At 48.6% G+C, this 18399-nt stretch overlaps 1 protein-coding gene across 1 annotated transcript; it reads right to left on the minus strand.

Annotated features, from left to right (window-relative positions):
* Window positions 1–29: 29 nt before the first annotated feature.
* LOC115631977 (protein purity of essence) lies at window positions 30–18150 on the minus strand. The gene is made up of 13 exons (XM_030528877.1): window positions 17863–18150; window positions 17518–17612; window positions 16870–17300; window positions 14658–16812; window positions 14087–14596; window positions 7430–13586; window positions 7168–7372; window positions 6350–7051; window positions 4624–6287; window positions 4080–4559; window positions 2028–4014; window positions 366–1962; window positions 30–307 (listed from the first exon to the last, which is right to left on the minus strand). The coding sequence occupies exons 1-13, from the start codon at window positions 17979–17981 to the stop codon at window positions 222–224; spliced, it is 16188 nt and encodes a 5395-aa protein (XP_030384737.1). The 5' UTR covers window positions 17982–18150; the 3' UTR covers window positions 30–221.
* Between the last annotated feature and the right edge of the window lie 249 nt (window positions 18151–18399).

Below are 18399 nucleotides of genomic sequence, written 5' to 3' on the forward strand. Positions count from 1 at the left end.
TTATTGATTAATTATTAAATATTGATAAATATGTATACATATATATTTATATATAGGGCGTATATTTCTATATATTGGCAGCAGCAGCTGCTATTTAATTTTAAATCAGGTTAAACTATATTCTTTGCCGCCTCCTGTAACATTTGACGACTACGAGTTGACATCCAATTCAAATCGAAAAGAAAATACAAAAACAGGTGCGATGCTGATGAGGCAAACATTTAGCTAGAGGTGCTCGCGGTCGATGGTAATGCTGCCAGCATTTCGTCGATGAAGCTGTCTGGCTGCTCGATAAGATGCAGCAGTCCTGAAAAATAAAAAGTCGTTAATAGGCTTGACTTTAAGAAAACCTTTTCGTTGCTTACCAGCCACGTCGCAGAACTCGCCAAACGAGGTGCATGGCATAAACTCATCGGTCAGCGTTTGCAGGATATTATCCGTGGACTTAAGCATGACTTCGTCGTTCTTCCGAATGAAGTCAAATAGGGATATGGACCAATCCTCCTCCTTGGGCGTGCTGACTGTTTTGAATAGCGTATTGTAGATAAGGTCCACTACCGCCCACATCATCAGGAAAGGCTTATACACGTTGTACTCTTTGGTCTGTCGGTCCCCGGGCGTCAGCAGCGCCTTGCACAATACCGATGGTGATACATGGCGGGCCTGGGCAACAGCAAGCAGGCGCTTCAAATGGGATACCTTATGCTTATTCCACAGTTCACGGCTGTGCAACGACAAAGAGATAGTGATCATGTAGAGCGGTCCATCGACCTCATAGCCGCACTCGAGCCACTTATCCGAAGGCGGTGCCGTCAAATAGGTGAGCAGGGTCTTGCTATCCCGGGCGGCTGAGCGCGAGGAGAGCAGCAGATAAACGGCATAGAAGAGCAAATAGGGTACAAAGTGCATATTTGACTGTGGTCCACCACCGCCGGCATCGTCGTGGAAGCTACGCTCCCAAGCGAACCGCATAAGTAGCAGCTTCAGATCGTGGACGCTGCTCGTATACGAGATGTCGCAGCGCTGCGTACTCTCCTGCATATAACTGCTGTGCCGAGTCATGCAGCCAGAGAAAGCGGCCTCTGTCACATTCGGGCCCCAAAGCGGTAGCAGGCCGTTGCATCGGGTGTTCGCATTTTGTAGACTGGCGCGTTCCCATTCGTCGCGACCACGTGTCAGCCGTATAGCCGAGGTGTGGCAGTCGACGTGCACGACATTGAAATGAGTAACCGTGGTGTATCCGACAGTTTTGCGCGACTTTAGTTCGAATTCTTCGACGTTGCAGCGCTTGGTAAATGTATAAATGCCAAGCACCTTTTCCGGCTGGCAGGCGTATCCCTCGCGGCAGATAAAGCAAGTAAGTCCTGTCTCGTCGCGCAACTTCTCGATCTTCTGCAGAATGGAGCCCTTGGCTGTAACCTGGCCCTTCTCGTTAGTGCGCATACCCAAAGCATCCAGCTGTTTTTCACGCGTGGCCATAGCCAGACGCTTCTTTTCGGCCCGCGTAAAATCGCGCACCTCCTGGACGCGCGTAGCGGTTGCCGAGTCTGTGCTTAGAGCCTCGAGCAGATTCTCGGCCAAGCTGCCGACATGCTCATCGCTAGACACCTGCTCCAAACGATGTATGATCGGTATGATGTCCTTGCTGATGGCCAGCTGTGTGGCCTCATGATGATTAGCAAGTCCAGTAAGGAAACGCAGAATATACTTGAGACTTGGCCGTGAAATGAATTCTTTCAATTCATCAGAGTCCGTTCGTAACAGCGTGGGCTTCACGCACGGAGCGTGCTCGGTAATGTATGCCAGAGCACGCTCCACAATGCCAAGACTGACGATATAGTCCTTGAGGGTGCCGCCGATGCAGTTATGCTCGATTTGATTGGTCAACACGCAGAAGAGCTCGATGCGGAACTCCTCCTCGCTGGTGCGCTCCTGATCGAAGTGATTAAAGTCGAGCGTATTCTGAAAACAGTGGAAGGATTGGGTTGCTTTATAATGTGCATCAAAAGCATTCACAATCAGCTTACCTTGAAGTGCTCACAGAGCAAAGCCATCTTCACCTCGTTACCATAGACGAGCGCAGCGAGGACCCGTATTAGGTGACGCAGCACGGAGGGATTGTTGCGTACGTTCGGACAGTCCGTGCAAGAAATTAGCGCAGTCACGTATTCCGGTCCGCCAAATGTGAGCGAGAATTGAAGGAACGAGTCCAGCGTATCACTTGATGCCTTCGACAGAATGGTCTCCATTATCTCAAGCAGTTGCTCGGTGACAGCGGACTGTATCGAATCGTTTTCGGACTGCAGACACATCTGCAGTACCTTGAGAAGGGTATTGATGGCACCCACCTCCGGTTGACAGAGCACCTTCTGGCAGCGCCTGACTTTAACACAGATGAGGAAGAGTTTTAATAGCACCTGAATCAGTTCACGATTACGCGATATACGCTGCAGGCTTCCGATGCGCTCCAGCATTACACGAAGCCCGTTGCAGTCGGCCAGCACATTGGCCATCCGGTAAAGCTGTTCGGTGTCCACCTCCTCCTGGCTCTTGTTGTTTAGCGTCTCAACAAACTCTTCGGTGGCATCGCCCAAAAGTCCGCGCATGCGATAAACAATTCGCATGGCGTCGCGATCACCGCCCTCGGCCAGCCACACCTTTTTGTACACATCTTTAACGGGTAGATCGAGGCTAATGATCTTATTATTGACCAACAGCTCCATGCCGTTATCGTCCTCGAGCAGGGCAATTAACTCACAGTCTGTGCAGATCTTATTTTTAACGTCCCGCATCAAAGGACCCAGACCCACCTCGCCGGATGGATACGGATTGCCAAGCATGCGACCCTGCAGGAAGTCCTCCTGTTGCGGATCCTTTTCTAGCGTCATATAAAACTCACTCTCGTCGTTCTCCTCCGGATGTATGATTGAATAGAGGCGTTCAAATATAAACACCGGCGTCTTGATATCATTCATGCGCGTCTTCTCGACGGTGTCGATCAGAATCTCCATGAAGGCACGCGTCTCCTCCTCTGTGCCACTAGTCATTTCCTCGAGCATATCCAACAGCTTATCTTGCGCATCATCAATGAGTCGAGTGCGCTGCACAACTAAACTTCGCAATGCCAGATAGCTTTCCAGCACCGGACCGAGCATTCGCGTCTTATACGTACGCCTAACATTCGGCGATTCTAGGAACAGGCACAACAGCTCCACATACTGCCGCAGCGCATATCCCAGCGATAGATCCGAGGACAGGGAGTTCTCCTCCATGCGATGTATCTTTCCGATTTCCACCGCCAGAAGTTGAGAAATGGTGCCGAGAACGCCACGAAGCACCAAATACTGTAGCCAGGGTGTCTCTGTGGCCACGGTGCGATAGAGCGTCAAATATTCAGCACTAGCCTCGCCCGCCTCGCCAACACACTTCAGGAAGCTGGTCAGCATATTGAGGGCCTGTTGCTTGCGTTCGTTTGTACGGGTGAGGGCGGTAAGCAAAGAGCATGCTAACTGCCTGCCAAAGCGGGAGTTCGGGTTGAAAAGCAACGGCTGAATCCATTTAGCTGTGAAGACCAGCGGCTTAATGACACGCATCTTATCCAGTATCAGTTCCTGCCAACGTCTTCCATACTTCTCCTGTAGGTAAGCGGCACGCGATAGCTGTCTCCTCGTCTTCGGGTCTAATTTGTCCGTTTGAGTGGCTGGTGTGCTAGCACCTTGTTGCGGCTGCTGCTTACCATCGCCACTGCCGTGTAACTTCTGGCGTTCAGAGTCGACCGCAGACGACGCAAAGTTTGGTGGCATACGACTGCTCCAGGCACTGTACTCGTGATTGCGATCTGAACTTAACCAGGCGCGATAATCAATTGTGTTGCCGTCAAGTATTTTCACGGAGCACATCTCTGTTGGCGCCAGGCTCTGATTACTTTTGCTGATGGGCAGTGTTGGGCATATTAGATTCTGCATGATGCGCAGGCAAGGATGAAGCACGGAGGTGACAGGACCACGAGGCAGACTAAAGCAAAAGATAATGTCATAAAAATTTTACTTTAAATGTAACGCAGCAGCACTACTACTTACCGGCAATTGCTGATGAACAACTCAAAAATGATCTTCAGCTTAAATTCCCAGCATACGTCGTCCTGGCCGAGCAGCACTTCTAGTAAAGTCATCTCCTGATGCACTGCAGCCTCTAGACTGATGAGCGGTATAGCGCCCATTAAAGCGTTCTTTACTCGGGTTGTGACCAGATTTAACAGATTTATGCATGCCTCGGAGTTGTCTTTGGTCAGCACTACCAGTAGATTGCGCACCTCTTCCTGAATTTGAGGCGTACCGCGTCGCAGATTGTGCTCGGCAAGCTCATTCACCAGGCCCTGGCTATAGAGGCCGATCCGGCAGTCATAATTGTAGGCCATGGCACGCAGCAGCGTCAGACACTGCTCGGTGGAGGCGAGTGCGCAGCCGTAACAGCGATTCGCCGTGTGAATCTCGCGGGAATCGGGCGTCTGTGTGCAGTTCGGTTGATCCTGTTGCTGGCGATCGTAGGCCACCAGCTCGCTGTTAAATAAAAATAAAATCAGAACTCGACGGTCGAACGAATATGCCATTAGATTTAATTAACCTGCGACATGCCTTGACCTTCTGCACAATCTTGCTGAGCTCCTCGAAGGACGTCCGCGATTCTACGCAATACTTTTGCGCCAGCAATTGGATGATTTTGTTAACCTGTGAAGTGCTATGCACAGTTCCCATATTGTCATCAACTAAACGATCCGAGCTGCGATGTTCCGCCACCTTTTGTATTAATAGCTCCAGCATTTGTTTGTTGGTCAAGAGTTGGCGATAAATGCGATCGGCGCGTTCCAGCGATGTATGAATGATCTGAACGGTCTTGGCGCGATCCTCGGCGGATTCAATTGGATCGACGGCACAGCAAACGCGAGCATACATGCTGAAATCAAATTTGGCGTACTTGCAAAAGCCGCAGGAGTGACACAAAAAGGGATCCTTCTCGTCGTAGTTAATCGCACGGCATTTGTGGCATTGGAATACGTTTTCGCCACAATTGCCACAAACGCCAGGGTAGGCGGGCACTGCGGCGCTGCAGCGAGGGCACTGTAGATTTTCACTGGATCCGGTTACCGTCTCGTAGAAATCGGCAAATTCGATCATTAGGTTGCAAGCTGTGATTGGAAGTGGGAAATCGATCTTCAGCTCCGTCTGACCCGACTGGAGGGACACGGAACGCGCCTTATGCCACAGGGCTGGTCGATTTTTCAGCTCTACCACTGCTTGCACGGTACGATTGTTGTAATAGACATTGATGGTACGAACCATTTTAGTCCGCTTCAGATCGGCGATGCGCACAACCAGCTTAGAGATGGTGTGGCACTGCACCAGCTTGTAGATCATGGTGGTGGTCGTATATTTGCTGTCCGACTTGACGGACGGCACCTTAATGTTCGTCATCGGCACCTCCGGATTGTTGCACACCAGACACGGTTCCGACTCCAGATAATAGCCATTTACCTGCAGTATTTGCTCCAACGTTGTATAGATCGGGGCATTGGGATGCTTGCAGAGCAGATCGTTTTGCTGCCGCAGCACGTCAACGGCCCGCGAAACGAACTCCGGCAGCCGATCCGTAATGCTGCGCGTGCTCAGCGTCAAGTAACCCAATAGATCAACGAATTGCGCTGTGCGACGACCATAGACCGGCACCAGTGGCCACATATTCCAGAACAAGTTCAACAGCTTCTCGCGCTGTCGCTCGTTCGAGTTCTCAAACACGCCGTGTATAAAGGAGTGTGCCTGCCAGCGCAGCATGCTGATGTTGTTGTCCAGCAGGAATATGCGCACAAATTTGATAATTAGCGCATCGGAAGCGTAGCGGAATATCTGATGCACGAATGTGGTACACTGGGCTGGATCGAATTTGGAATAATAGGCATCGGTGTCTTCGCTCTTTTCGCGCTCACTGCGCAGCTTACTGGATGGTTGAGATGACGACGGGGGCGGTGGTGCCGGTGCTTGTTGCTTCACACCCGACATGTTGCAGACAGCGGCTTGCAATAGATGTATAATAATGGGCGAGACGCCATCATCCAGCTGGTAGCATGCAATCTCCATTAGCATGGCCAAAGCATCCTCGTGAACCACACAAAACTTTTGCCAGTTCCCGGTACGCATTTGACTGATTTCCTGGCAGGTGCGCAGATGCTCCGTCAGTTCTACTAAAGCGTCATAGCCAAGTATGGGCGGATTCATATTGTAGGGCGCACCATTCTAAAAAAAAAAAATATATGGGTAATATATGTCGATGAATAATATTAAGTCTTTCAGCTTACCTTGTTACTCACTATATTGCAAATCCTCTTCACAACGCGGAAATGTGCGTCCAGCGAGTGTCCGTCCCTATACATGCGGAACTTTTCCTTATTGCCGCAAATGTACATCAACAGCTTCCGTACCTGACGACGAAGCAGCGCATTTAGATTCAACATCATATACTCGCAGAGTGTGAAGGTCATGGCCTCGCAAAAGCCGCTGTCGTAGTTGTCCGGATGTGAGTTGCACAGCCGAAGGATCTGATAAGGTAGGCGTACGATGATTTCCGTAAGTAAGGCATCGTACGATTCGAATATGTCCGGATAGTTCTTCAGATAGTTGTGCGGTATCAGTATCGATATGTCCGGCTTCGGACCGTATTTAATCGGCTTCAGCAGCTGTGTTTGACCTGCTCCGGCTGCTGCGTTCTGTGTCGGCGCAGGCGGAGATGTCTGAGCAGTGCTAGCAGTATTTGAATAGGGATCACCCAGCACGTCCTTCCAGTGCACGAGCAGTGTATTTAGGGCCTCCAGGGCATAAACAAAAGCACCACTCTTACTCAGCACATTCGCTGTGGTGCTAGCCACAAAGGAACTGTTGTCTTTGAATTGGTGTGGCGGAGACGTCGTGCCCGTCTGCTTCGACTTTGTCTTACCCATCATGACACCGAAGAGCGATAACAGCGCCAAGCGCACTTCATTACTGGCGCATTTGTTCTTCATCTGTAAAAAGGAAAACAATTAAAGACCATTGATGAAATAAGAATGGAATGATGTGGTCGAGCGGGCCCATATACCCTACAAATAGTAAAAATAAAAAAAAAAACCGGTAAGCTCACCTTTGCTGCGGCGCCACGTTTTCCAATCTCCACATACTCCACGAGAGCGATCAACAGCTCGTTCAGAACCTTTTGATCACGTTCGTTGTTGCCGTTAAGATCGGTGGTTAGCATTAGTATGACTTGTATTAGAGGTATGGCCTGAATACCGTTGCACTGATCGAAAGTGTTCAAATGCTCGATAATGCTCTCCAGCACGGCGATTCTGAATTAAACAAGAATATATAGTGTGATGTTTTCAATTCTGTAATTGTGCAGTTACCTTAGATCATGTAGTTTACTCATTTTTTCGTCCTCGTTGTCTTCGTTCTCATCGCGCTCCGTGCTGCTCATGGCGCTCAGCGCAACAACGCCGCCACCACTGCTACTGGGCTGCTCGTCCTCGCTGACGCGTTCAGCTAATTTGTTGCTACCACCACAGCCACTGCCACCACCTGCGGAGCTCTGTTGAGGTGGTGAGGCATTTGGATGGTCGCCAAAATTGCTGCTGCGTGCTGAGGTGCCACCAATACTTTCCACGCCACTGCCACCACTCTCGGAGCCACCGCTGCCCGCTGGTTCGGCCGGTGAGGTACGCAGTGTTGAACCATCGGTTGCCACATTTGAACCCTCATCATCAGAGCCTCCGGCCGAAACACTCACTGCCAGACCGCCCATTGCATCCGCATTCTGAGCATTCGCCGCTGCATTTCGTATACCCTGTAAATTAGCCAATCCTTGCTGCAGGGAGTGCAGAGCATTGGCGTCACCTTCATGCTGCTGTAGACTGAGCGCAATGGCTATGTCCATAATGGCCTCATCGTCCGCATCTTCGGGCAGGCCTAACAGCCGTGGAAAGCTCCCGCCCATGAAAGCCTCCAGATTGAGTAACTGCTGCTGTCCCGCTTCTGCTTCTGGATCTAAAGCGGCTCCATCTGCGAACTCTGGCATGCGTACAGCGGCTGCAGCTGCGGCCGCTGCCACAGCAGCCGGTGCCGAAGTATTGCGGGAGCCTGCACCAGCTTCCGCTCCTGTGCCAGATCCTCCACTAGCTCCAGCCATAGCTACATCCACAGCAGCTGCAGCAGCCTCCTCGATGATCTCATGTGCCGCCGTGGCAGCTGCTCCCGACAATGCACTTAAATTTGTGGCGCTTATCGTGGTCGATGGTGTTGGTGTGGAGCAGGCGGGCGGTGTAACAAGCGCCACTTTGCGACGCTTGACACGCGGACTCAAAAGCAATATGAGCGCTTCCTTGGCGCTATGACTAATAACGGTGGCATCATGGCGCAGCAATTCAATGAAGTGATTCGTCATTCGACCGACTTGGCTGCTATCCGCCAAAGCAAATCCGTACATGATCTCAACCAGGCAATGGACCATAGTCTCTGTTTGGCACAAGCCTCGTCGTACAATGTTTGTGGGTTCGTCGACGGCTGGCGTCACTTTGTATAGCTCGGTGACGATGCTCATCAGCGCCGGGACAATGTCATAACGACACTCCAGACATATCTTTGTCAGCGATTGGGGGCGGGTGTTGGCTATACCGCGTACAAGTAAGATAAGGCGATATAGAGCCTCCGGATCGATATCGTGTAGTGTGTCCAGCTGGGAGTGCATCGACTGCAGCTCGCTGTGCACAAAACTGAGCACCACACCGTCCTTGTAGCTATGGTAGGCAGAACGATTGCCGTAAAGTGTCGCCAGCACGTAGCGGGCCTGTGTCTGCACGGGATTCGGTGTTGGCAGTAGAAGCAATGCACTGGCGGTTTTAATAGCCTTCTGGCGAACAGGTGCCGACACGCTGCTCGTATTATTAAGCAAATGTAAGGCGCAATCCAGCACCTCCAGCAGATGGGTTACCATACGATCTAGTTGTGTAATGGAGTTGAAACCCTCGCCAAAATTGGCCACGGAAGCATTTGGCTGACCGGGGTTTTGACCATTCGAGGGAACGGTAGCAGTCCCTGCATTGCCGGCCGGTGCCGTCTCCTCATTGTCATCCGGCCAACCCACGAGATCCTTTGATTTGCCGTATACCTCTATACAGTCAAGCAGCGTGACATTTTCCGGATCCTGCGACTTGGAGAACATCACCTTAAGCAGCTTATCCGAGACTAGCATCTCCTCACGTGTTAAGGGGATGTCAAACCAACGAGCCTTTCGTACAACCGTTGGAATGGTGCGACCTAAAATGGTGACCGATTGCGGGGCGCGCTGTGTATCCTGAGTACCCAGGAGGACGCGTATGCCGACCATAACAATATTTGGATCATTATTAATTACCTCCAAGGTGAAACCATTCGGTCGCGTGGAAGCCACAAACATTCCAGTCGAAAATAGGCGCGTCTTTAGCTTCTGTTTATTGTAGATCTGCAACATATCATTGCCCCCGAACTCTACGTCCGCCAGCATGTTGCAGTGTTCGAAGAAATCGATGGGAAATACAGGCACACCTGCAGCCGTCATCGTCTTTTGCTGCTGACTGGACTTGCGTTTGTTTGACTTCTTCGTTTGACTATTGGACGCGGAAATGCTTTTGGCCATGAGTGTGGAGCTGTAGAGCTGATTGCCGAAGGGTTGTACCTGTGGCGAGAGCCAAAAACTGGTCTGATCTGGCTGTGCCGAGAAGATTCGTAGACTGCCATCTTCGCAGAGCAATAGGAGCGTCGTCTTGTCCGTTCCGGCGACAGCATGGCGAATACCCACAACATCCATGATACGGGATTTGGCCGATTGCGCTTTAATTTCCTGCATATAAATGCGTTCCGGCGTAAACATGAAGATGATGGGATTATTAGAAGTCTGCATGGAGGCGTAAATAAGACCGGGATGTCCAGATATTTCCGTCCATTGCACCAGCGGCTGCATGGGACCCTTCGAGGAGGACTTGCTCGTAGGATTAGTTTCCAAGTAGTAGATACCCTTAACGCCTTTATTTACATCCACCAGGGGCGACACGAAGCTGCGCCCCACCGAATAGCTGTAGAATAGCAATTGGAGGGCGTGCGAGTAGTAAATGGAGACTCCGCCGCCTCCCACCTGTCCATTAACGTCCTTGGTGTACTGGTGGCTGAGCTCCAGAGTATTCGTCACATAGAAGTCGCCGTGCACAGCCAAGCTCTGCTCGTCCAAAATCTGATAATAAATGTATCCGGATGATGCGAAGGCCAGCATATAATAAGCGCCTTCTTGATATATAAAGGTGCAGTCACGTATCGTTCCCACCGCAACGAGATAGTAATACTTAGGACTGTAGGCATCTTCAGACAAATCATAGATCTTCACATAGTCCGAGGTGACTAACGCCAACATGGTCTGGGAGCCGGGTAGCCATACAGCTTTCTTAATATAATTGCCATTCTCTAGATGCGGCGTCACTACAATGTGTTCGTTGGTGCTGCCACTGTTCGAGAACGTCAGCACATGACACTCCTTAAGTCCACACACAGCCAAGCAATCCTCGTTGCAGGGATTAGCAGTGAGCGAGAGCACAGTACAGGATATAGGTGCAGATGACAGTTGGGTAAGCGTCAGCTTGCGCTTGGAGGCGTCTGCCTGTCTAAGAAGCGCCGACAGCTGCAATATGGTTACTTTGCCTTTCTCATGGGACACAGCCAAGTGCTGGCGCCTTCCATGGGGTGAGCTCAGGCAGCAGAAGGCGACGCGTCGCAATACGCCCGACGAGATGAGATGTTTAATAGTCTGTCCCTGATCGCCCGAATAGTTCATGCGCACATTTTCGAAGGCGCCCTCCTGTGAGCCAAGCGTGGCGAACATGAGCTGATCCGTCACCTGAAAACTCTGCTGTAGCTGATGGAGCCGTTCCAGCGCTGCCGTAGCACGCTTGTGGCAGCCTACAATGGAGTAGAGGGTGCAGCTCTCCTTTATTGCCGGCAACAGCACATCAAAGTACTCCAGAATGCAACGCACCACAACTAGCCACTGATCCGTATGCTGAAGAGCATCGCGATGCGATTCTAGTAGCTTTCCAAGCAACACAATGCGCTCATTGGTGAGCGAATCCTTACGAGCGTGGTGGCTGTTTGCTGCCGGCATTGCGCCGGCTGAGCTGCGTTTCTTGCTGCTTAATAGACCCATGTTGGAAACGTAGCTGCCACTGCTGCCGCCGCTAACGCCATAGTCCGCCATAGCCCTACTTTCACAGCCTCCATGAGATGCAATGCGTCGACTCAGTGCCTGACAGGAGCCATCCTCCTTGGCGCCGCAATCGCAAAAGAAATTACCATATTTTGCATAACTGACGTCGTGGCCCTTATGGCATACTCGTGCACACACGGAGCAGACACCCACGGTGTTAATCATATTGCAGGTGTGACAATGGTACCAATGCTGGTTCATGAACTCCTTTTGCGTCTGCGAGAAAGTGCACAGCTTATTGTTGAGCGTATCCTCATCAGAGTCCTCCAAGAGGGAATCGTCCTCCTCGCCCGCCAACTCATCGTAGAGCTCGTCAATGTCCGTCTGCAGCTCATCATCCCACGGAGGCATGTGCTGCCGACTGCCCTTGAAACCAATGCTCTGCAGCAGCTCGCTTAAATATTTTAGAAGCGCACTTATATTTTCGGCATTTTTCAAATTCTGCTTGTCCGCCACATGTAGCTTGGCAATCTCCAGCCAGAGCAGCGTTGTATTAAACAAGGCGACATGGCCACGTGCCGGCGCCGCATCGGCCAGTGTAATCATTATTTGCAGCACATCAGCAAAGTCGCAGCCATCTTGTGGCGGCGTTATCAATGTTTGCCCGAGCTGCAGGAGGGCCTGGAAGAGCAGGGGCGCTATCACACCAGTGGCTGCCTTGCCATCCCGCACCAATGACTTCACGAAGCTCAACAACAAGGCACCATTGCGTTCGGAGCTCTGTTCACAGGCCTGCGAAGAGTCTTCAGACTGATTTGGCGCACTGCCAGTCGCGGCTTGCCACAAGCTTAGTATATTTGAGTTATTTGGTGGTACACCAGCACAGTCGTAATCAATATCCATGGCATCCAACTGATCTGAAATGCTCGGCATGGCAGATACGGTTGCCATATTCGTGGGAGTTTGTGCATTGCTTGAGGATGTACTCGATGGCTGTATAATGCTGGTTAGCACCTTGCACGTATCAACACCTTCCGAACTCGTTGCGTTGGTGGCTAGAGAGACGGCCAAACTGCCATTGGGCCCATAGATGATATGCGTGAGCCACAACTTTAGTCGATTGACATCAATGCTGCCCAATTCGGCAAAACATTGAACCAGTTCCTCGTGCGGAAACTCCGATTCTGGTTGCATCCCCTGTTGAAACAAACGCTCCACAAACTGCAACATTTTCCGCGCATAGCTCATGGGCAAAGTAGTGCCCGTAAACGAGAGTAGCAGCTCTGTAAAGCTGCCGTTCCGTTGCTCCTTGAAGAAATTACGCATTGCCACAACGGCAGTGGGCTTCTCGATCATTTTAGTGAGGGTGCGTAGCACTGCGAAGAGCATGGACTCGTTGAAGACGGCCCGATGTTCGGGCTGGTTCTGTGGCACGCGCAGCTCTTCGGCAAAGTCAATAAGCATGCGGTAACAGTAGCTAATCATGTGCTCGTAGAGCAGCATTTTCTGTGCCTCCAACGTCATCCCACTGAGAATCTCACGCAAGCATTGCTCGCTGTGGCATTGAAGATAATCGGTACGTATATCCAGCATCGTTGCGATCAACAGAGGCTTCAGCTGCGCTTTCACAGTTCCGTGGTTCTCCCCATCGGCACTATAGGGGAGCAGCAACTCAATGAGATGCAGTATAGACTTTAGACAATTCTTCATGGTGTGCAACGTTGAGTAGCTCGATGCCTTTGTTAGCTCCGAGATGTGCGAATCAATCAAGGTAAGTGTGTAAGGCTCAACAGGATGCTGTTTACCGTCGAAGGCGACTTCGCTCACAACCAGACACTTTGGCCATTCATTAGCTATGAGCTGCTTGTCTTCGTTTGGCAGCAGCTTCAGAAAAGCAGTATGCAGTTCCAGCATTATGGCCGGCTTATCACTTACAATCGGTACAATCAAATTGAGAGCCTGTTCCGGCGTTGAGCTTGACAATTGCTTCAGCATTTTATCGCGCACAATGCCAATGATTAGGCTGTAGGAGTCCATTAGCTTTAGTAACAGCTCACTGACCATTTGCGTGCGTTCTTTTAACTCTGCCGGTGAGAGGGAGCTGTTGTCAAGTTTTGACTTCTTCTGATCAATCGATTCGTTTGAAGAGTAAACTTCCTTTTCAGTCGAAGAAATCGAACTGCTTGCTACAGATGCCTGAGCACCACCACCATCCACAGAACTATCGTCTCTAGCCTCCTTACGCTGCAGCTTGTAACCCTCCTTGTCAGCCCATGCCACAGCCTGCATGTGTGCTACGAGCGCATCGAATAGAATGAGATCGGAGAGACGTGGCTTCTCTGTGAAGAAGAAAATTAAAGAGAGCTGTTAACCTCATCAATTTATATAATTTTATACAAATACATCAGGTCTGGCTTTAATTAAGCTGAACATGCCTATTCGCCAGATATATAAGGAACTTCTTAGTAACACACCGATGCACATCCAGTGTGGCTAGAAAGCCACTGCAAACCCACATCTCGATTCTAATTAACAATATAATAAATATAACTTCTCTTCTATATCTTCTCAAGCACCCAAAAATATACAACGCTATTCAAATAATTATAAAAAGTTACCACATTTTATCGATGTGAACTAATTGCTGAAACCTACATCTGAGATTTACACTCAACAATATACAAACACTTATATTATTTATGTACATACGTCAGGTTTAGGCTTAAGATTCTATAGATGCTAAGATAATTGTAGGTAATGATTTTGAAAATAAATAAATACCCTTGATAGTTCATTTTAAAGAATTGCCATCATTCCATTTCATTTATCTTTTGCTTACCTTTGTTGAACTGTTTATTGAAAGCCTCCACACCGAGTATTGTTTGCTTAAGACTGTAGCGCATGTCTGCAGCAAGATCGCCTACTTTGCTCCATAGGGACTCCGCATACTGCGTATACATTCCCTGCTTAATGAGACTATTGACGATGAGATAGTATGAGCTGGGCAGCGGACAACGAATACTCCAGATCAATGAATGTAGATTGGGAGCATTCTCGCTAGTTAGAGACTCCATGTGTGATGTTGAGGGCGGTAAGCCTAAGAGTAGTTTCCAAGCGATGCTGAAGCAATATTGCATTGCGCAAAGATTGTGAATATTATCCTTAGTATAAGCAGACATATCCGCGATGGCAAGTATGTCAGTCAAAGCATCCACCAGCAGTGGATACTTCAGTTTGTCAGGCGTACAGAGTATGAAATTCCAAGCCAATCCATCCAACTTAAATTCTTGAGCCCAGTGTGGCTTGCAAGGGTCTGAGGTAACCAGCGAATAAAAGGTGGGTCGTATATCTAAAATTTAACAAGAAATTGATTAACTACAACAACATTAAAGCGGTAAGTCATCAGTTACTTGAGCTATATTCGCCTGCCGACTTGCGGAATTTCTCCTCAATATCATTGCGACAGTATGAGGAGAATTTGGTGCGACTGTTCAGCAAATCTGTGACCTTCTGTGTCTCCGGCATGCTGCTTACACTGAAAAGATTCCAACGCACTTGATCCAAGAGCTCTGGCGGTGCATTGTAAAGATGTTTCATTAAATACTCAAGGAAGAGCAGTAGCCGCGAGAGCAACATCATCTGGCTGTTACGCACGGGTCGTTCCGCGGAAATGCCGCGACAGACGTCGGCACATCGAATGACACCACCAGCAGTTAGTAGGAGAATTGACTTCTTTTGCATCAAATTAAGCGAATGAAAGAGGAAAAGCAACAGCTGGGCGTGCTCGATGTTGAGATCCTCATAGTCAGTGTCGCTGGCGGAAGCTGAGCAGACACCTTCGACTAGCGTATTGATAAGTCGATGCCAGACCGACAGACAGGCTGCCTCCTTTTCCTGCGTCGGCTTCAACAGCAAAATTTGCACCAGCACTGATAAGGTGCTTGGATATACTTGCAGCGGCCAAGTGCTTGTCTCCGTGGACCATGGAGTAATGGCTAGATGCTGCAGCAGATTGGATTGTAGCTGCTCCGAAAGCAGCGACGTAGAGATCAGATTGTGTATGTAGCGTCCTGCAGCTCCAGAAAAGCGTATCATCGAGCTATGCCACTTAGAGTTTGAAGAGATGCTCTCGCTATCATTTCGCATAACATCGCGGTCAAAGTCTTTAATAATATTGGCCATAAGTAGCATTTGTTGGTCGCTCACTCCTGCCTTCACATAGCGCTGTAAATATCCGTGGGTATTAGCGAGAAATTGATCCAGGAAGCAAAAGATGTCCGCTGCCAAATCCAAGTACTCATGTGGCTCGTCCAGCTTTGGCACTAGCGCCGATTTTTGCTGTTCAGCATTACGTTCTAAGGCTTGTGCATTTGCATTATCGTCGTGCATCTCAGGTGACAGAGTCTCCTTAAACCAATGTCCCAAATAGCTCTCACTGTCATCCTCCTCGGAATTGTCCGAGCAGGAAAGCGAATCATTGAAGTAGGTCGTCGAATCGGAGTAGCTGATGGGCTCGCATTCAGTGCGATCTTTGATTGTAGCGCGCTTTAGTGTACACGCCTTGCGATAGGCCACAGTGGCCAAAAAAGTAAATAACTGGTGAAGCGTCGCTGTGTTTAATACGCGCACAACTCGTTGTAGTGATGTGTAATTCTGTAGAATGTTGAACTGAGCTGGCTCCGGGAACTGTTCCACCACAGTGTCATTATCATTGCCATCGGAATAACAGGCAGATTCGATTTTCAGGTCATCAATCAATTCCGAGAGAAGCTTTATGCTTTGATTGGCTATGGCGGCATTAAGTTCGCCGAAGCCTTGCTGAACTTTAAATAGATTTACTCGCGCAATGGGAGTGCTAGGCGTGGCCGAATTAGCTCCCGACTCACTCGTACCTCTTCCCGCCTTTTGTGCCTTGCCCGCATCATCGCTGGCCTGTATTTTCGAGCTGCCGCTGGCGCTGCTTCCAGAGGCACCCATAGCGCCTTGTATACCGCTAATCAGCAGCCAGGAACCGTAACACAAATGATTTTGATACACATAAGTACGCGCAGAACTTTTGAACATTTCACCAATGGTAGCGTAGATTTCAAGTGCCTTATTTACAATGGCACAAGCCTGTTCCTCGAAGTCTTCATGATCTTTTGGGGTCTGGACGCTAATACCTCCACCTTGACTTGTCGAGGCCACCGGTTGTTTCTGCGAACCACTAGCATTCGACATGTTGAGAACGCTAGCAGCAATCGAGGTGAGAACCGCATTATACAGCGCAGCGATACCGCACATTGATAATTTTTCTATGCGGCTTGGGGTCAGCGGCTGCAGCCCAATAAGCGAATGCGCCTGCATTAAAATCGAGAGATCGGTCGACATGTGCGCAATGGCAGACTTAATAGTGGTGGCTTCCACTTGAGTCAATGGTAAATATAAAGTTTTTCCGCTTGTTATGGCCTCCAAGTATTTGGTGCGATAGCGATTCAGTATAGGAAGGCCCACACAAACATCAAGCAGCGTGTCCACTCCATTTTGATACTGAAAATAGGCTATATTTGCAACCAGTAGCTGGTCCTACAAAGAAAGTATTAAAATAGAAAACATATCTAACTTGCATAAGCCCAAGTTTACCGTGCAATCTGTAACATCCTCACTCAATGGCACCCAAGTCATTTTTCCAGGCTCAAGTGGGGCCAAAAGTTGATGTAGAATAATCGAGGATAGGTCGGAGCGTGAGCGTTTTATCTCAGACTTCGGTGACTCTTTGTCACTGCTGCTGTGGCTGCTGCTGCTAATGATGCTCTTGTTGCTCGATTCCGGGTGTTTAGCGCTCTTTAGCACATTCGCTACGGCATTATAGTCGAATGATGACAATGCATTTGTGTTGACGGCTGCGCCAGCAGCAGTGTTGGTGGGGCAGCTACTCTTTCCCTCACAGAGCATTTTAAGTGCCGCCAACAGCCATTTGAGCTCATATATAGATACCTTTGGCAATCTAAAGAGTATGAATCGTATAAGCACGGCTGCGGCATCGTGCAGTTGTGATATTTGCGTTTGGCATACTACAAAGAAATGTGAGAAAAAAATATTAACTTTATGTATACATATATATACATACATACATATGTAAAATGAGATATACAGAAATACATACATATGCACATATGTATACCCGTAGAAAAATATATAGATACATACATATATGTATAAATTTTTTTCAATTGCGCCTTAACAAGCATTAACATTATTAAAAAAAATCATTAGTTTCCTCAAACTTACTTGATTTGATTTGCATCAACTTATCGGCAGCCAAAGCTGCAAACGCAGTATAAAACTGCGCGTAATTGCTGTCTTCGTCGAAAAAATCATGTTCACTACAAAGATACAAATATTTATGTATGTATATTTACTGGGCAAAAAATAAATACCAGCTAGAAAAATTGCAGTAAATATTAACATACATATACATAAAGATATGTATGTATTTGTATGCACAAATGTACATTTGTGTCAGTCCGCCATATTTAATTTTGCAAGTCACTTTTGGCAGCGGAGCACCCAATTTTTAATTGCGTCATTGGGGGGGAAAAACTAAAAAGCAGGCCTTGATCAATATTCACTTACCATCGGGCAATCGCTTTGAGTATATTTGCTACTTCGTTTTTGCTTAAAGCGCCCGTACGATTAGATAAAAGTGGTTTAACCACAGAGTTCCAATCCGTACCTCCACTGTGCGCCGACATTTTCTTAGATATGGTTTGACGTCCCGTTTTCTTCTTTTTTTCTGCAAACTGTCAGCGGTGCGCACGTTTTGTGCATGAGCTTTATCATGCACTTTTGTTGTGGCACCTTCTTTGTTTACGTATGTGTGTCGTAAAAGAAAGCAATACAAAGTAGTTACAATTTTAATACTGCACTGTTGTAGAATGGTCGGCTTTGATTCGAACAATACCAGGTGATTGGAGAAAATATAAAACAAGCAATATATATGTATGTACATGAGAAAGCTTAAAAAATATAATTCAACGCATACTTCGTTCTATTTTCCACAGATGATTAGTTTAATATGACTGAGTGACAAGGGTCCGTAACGCCCTCTATCGGTCACAGCACGTGGTTGTTATCGTTATCGTCAATTTGGTTGGCAGATAGAACTATTTG

The sequence above is a fragment of the Scaptodrosophila lebanonensis genome, unplaced genomic scaffold (assembly GCF_003285725.1).
Source record: "Scaptodrosophila lebanonensis strain 11010-0011.00,11010-0021.00 unplaced genomic scaffold, SlebRS2 tig00001412-arrow-pilon, whole genome shotgun sequence".
NCBI classification, from domain to species: Eukaryota; Metazoa; Arthropoda; class Insecta; order Diptera; family Drosophilidae; genus Scaptodrosophila; species Scaptodrosophila lebanonensis.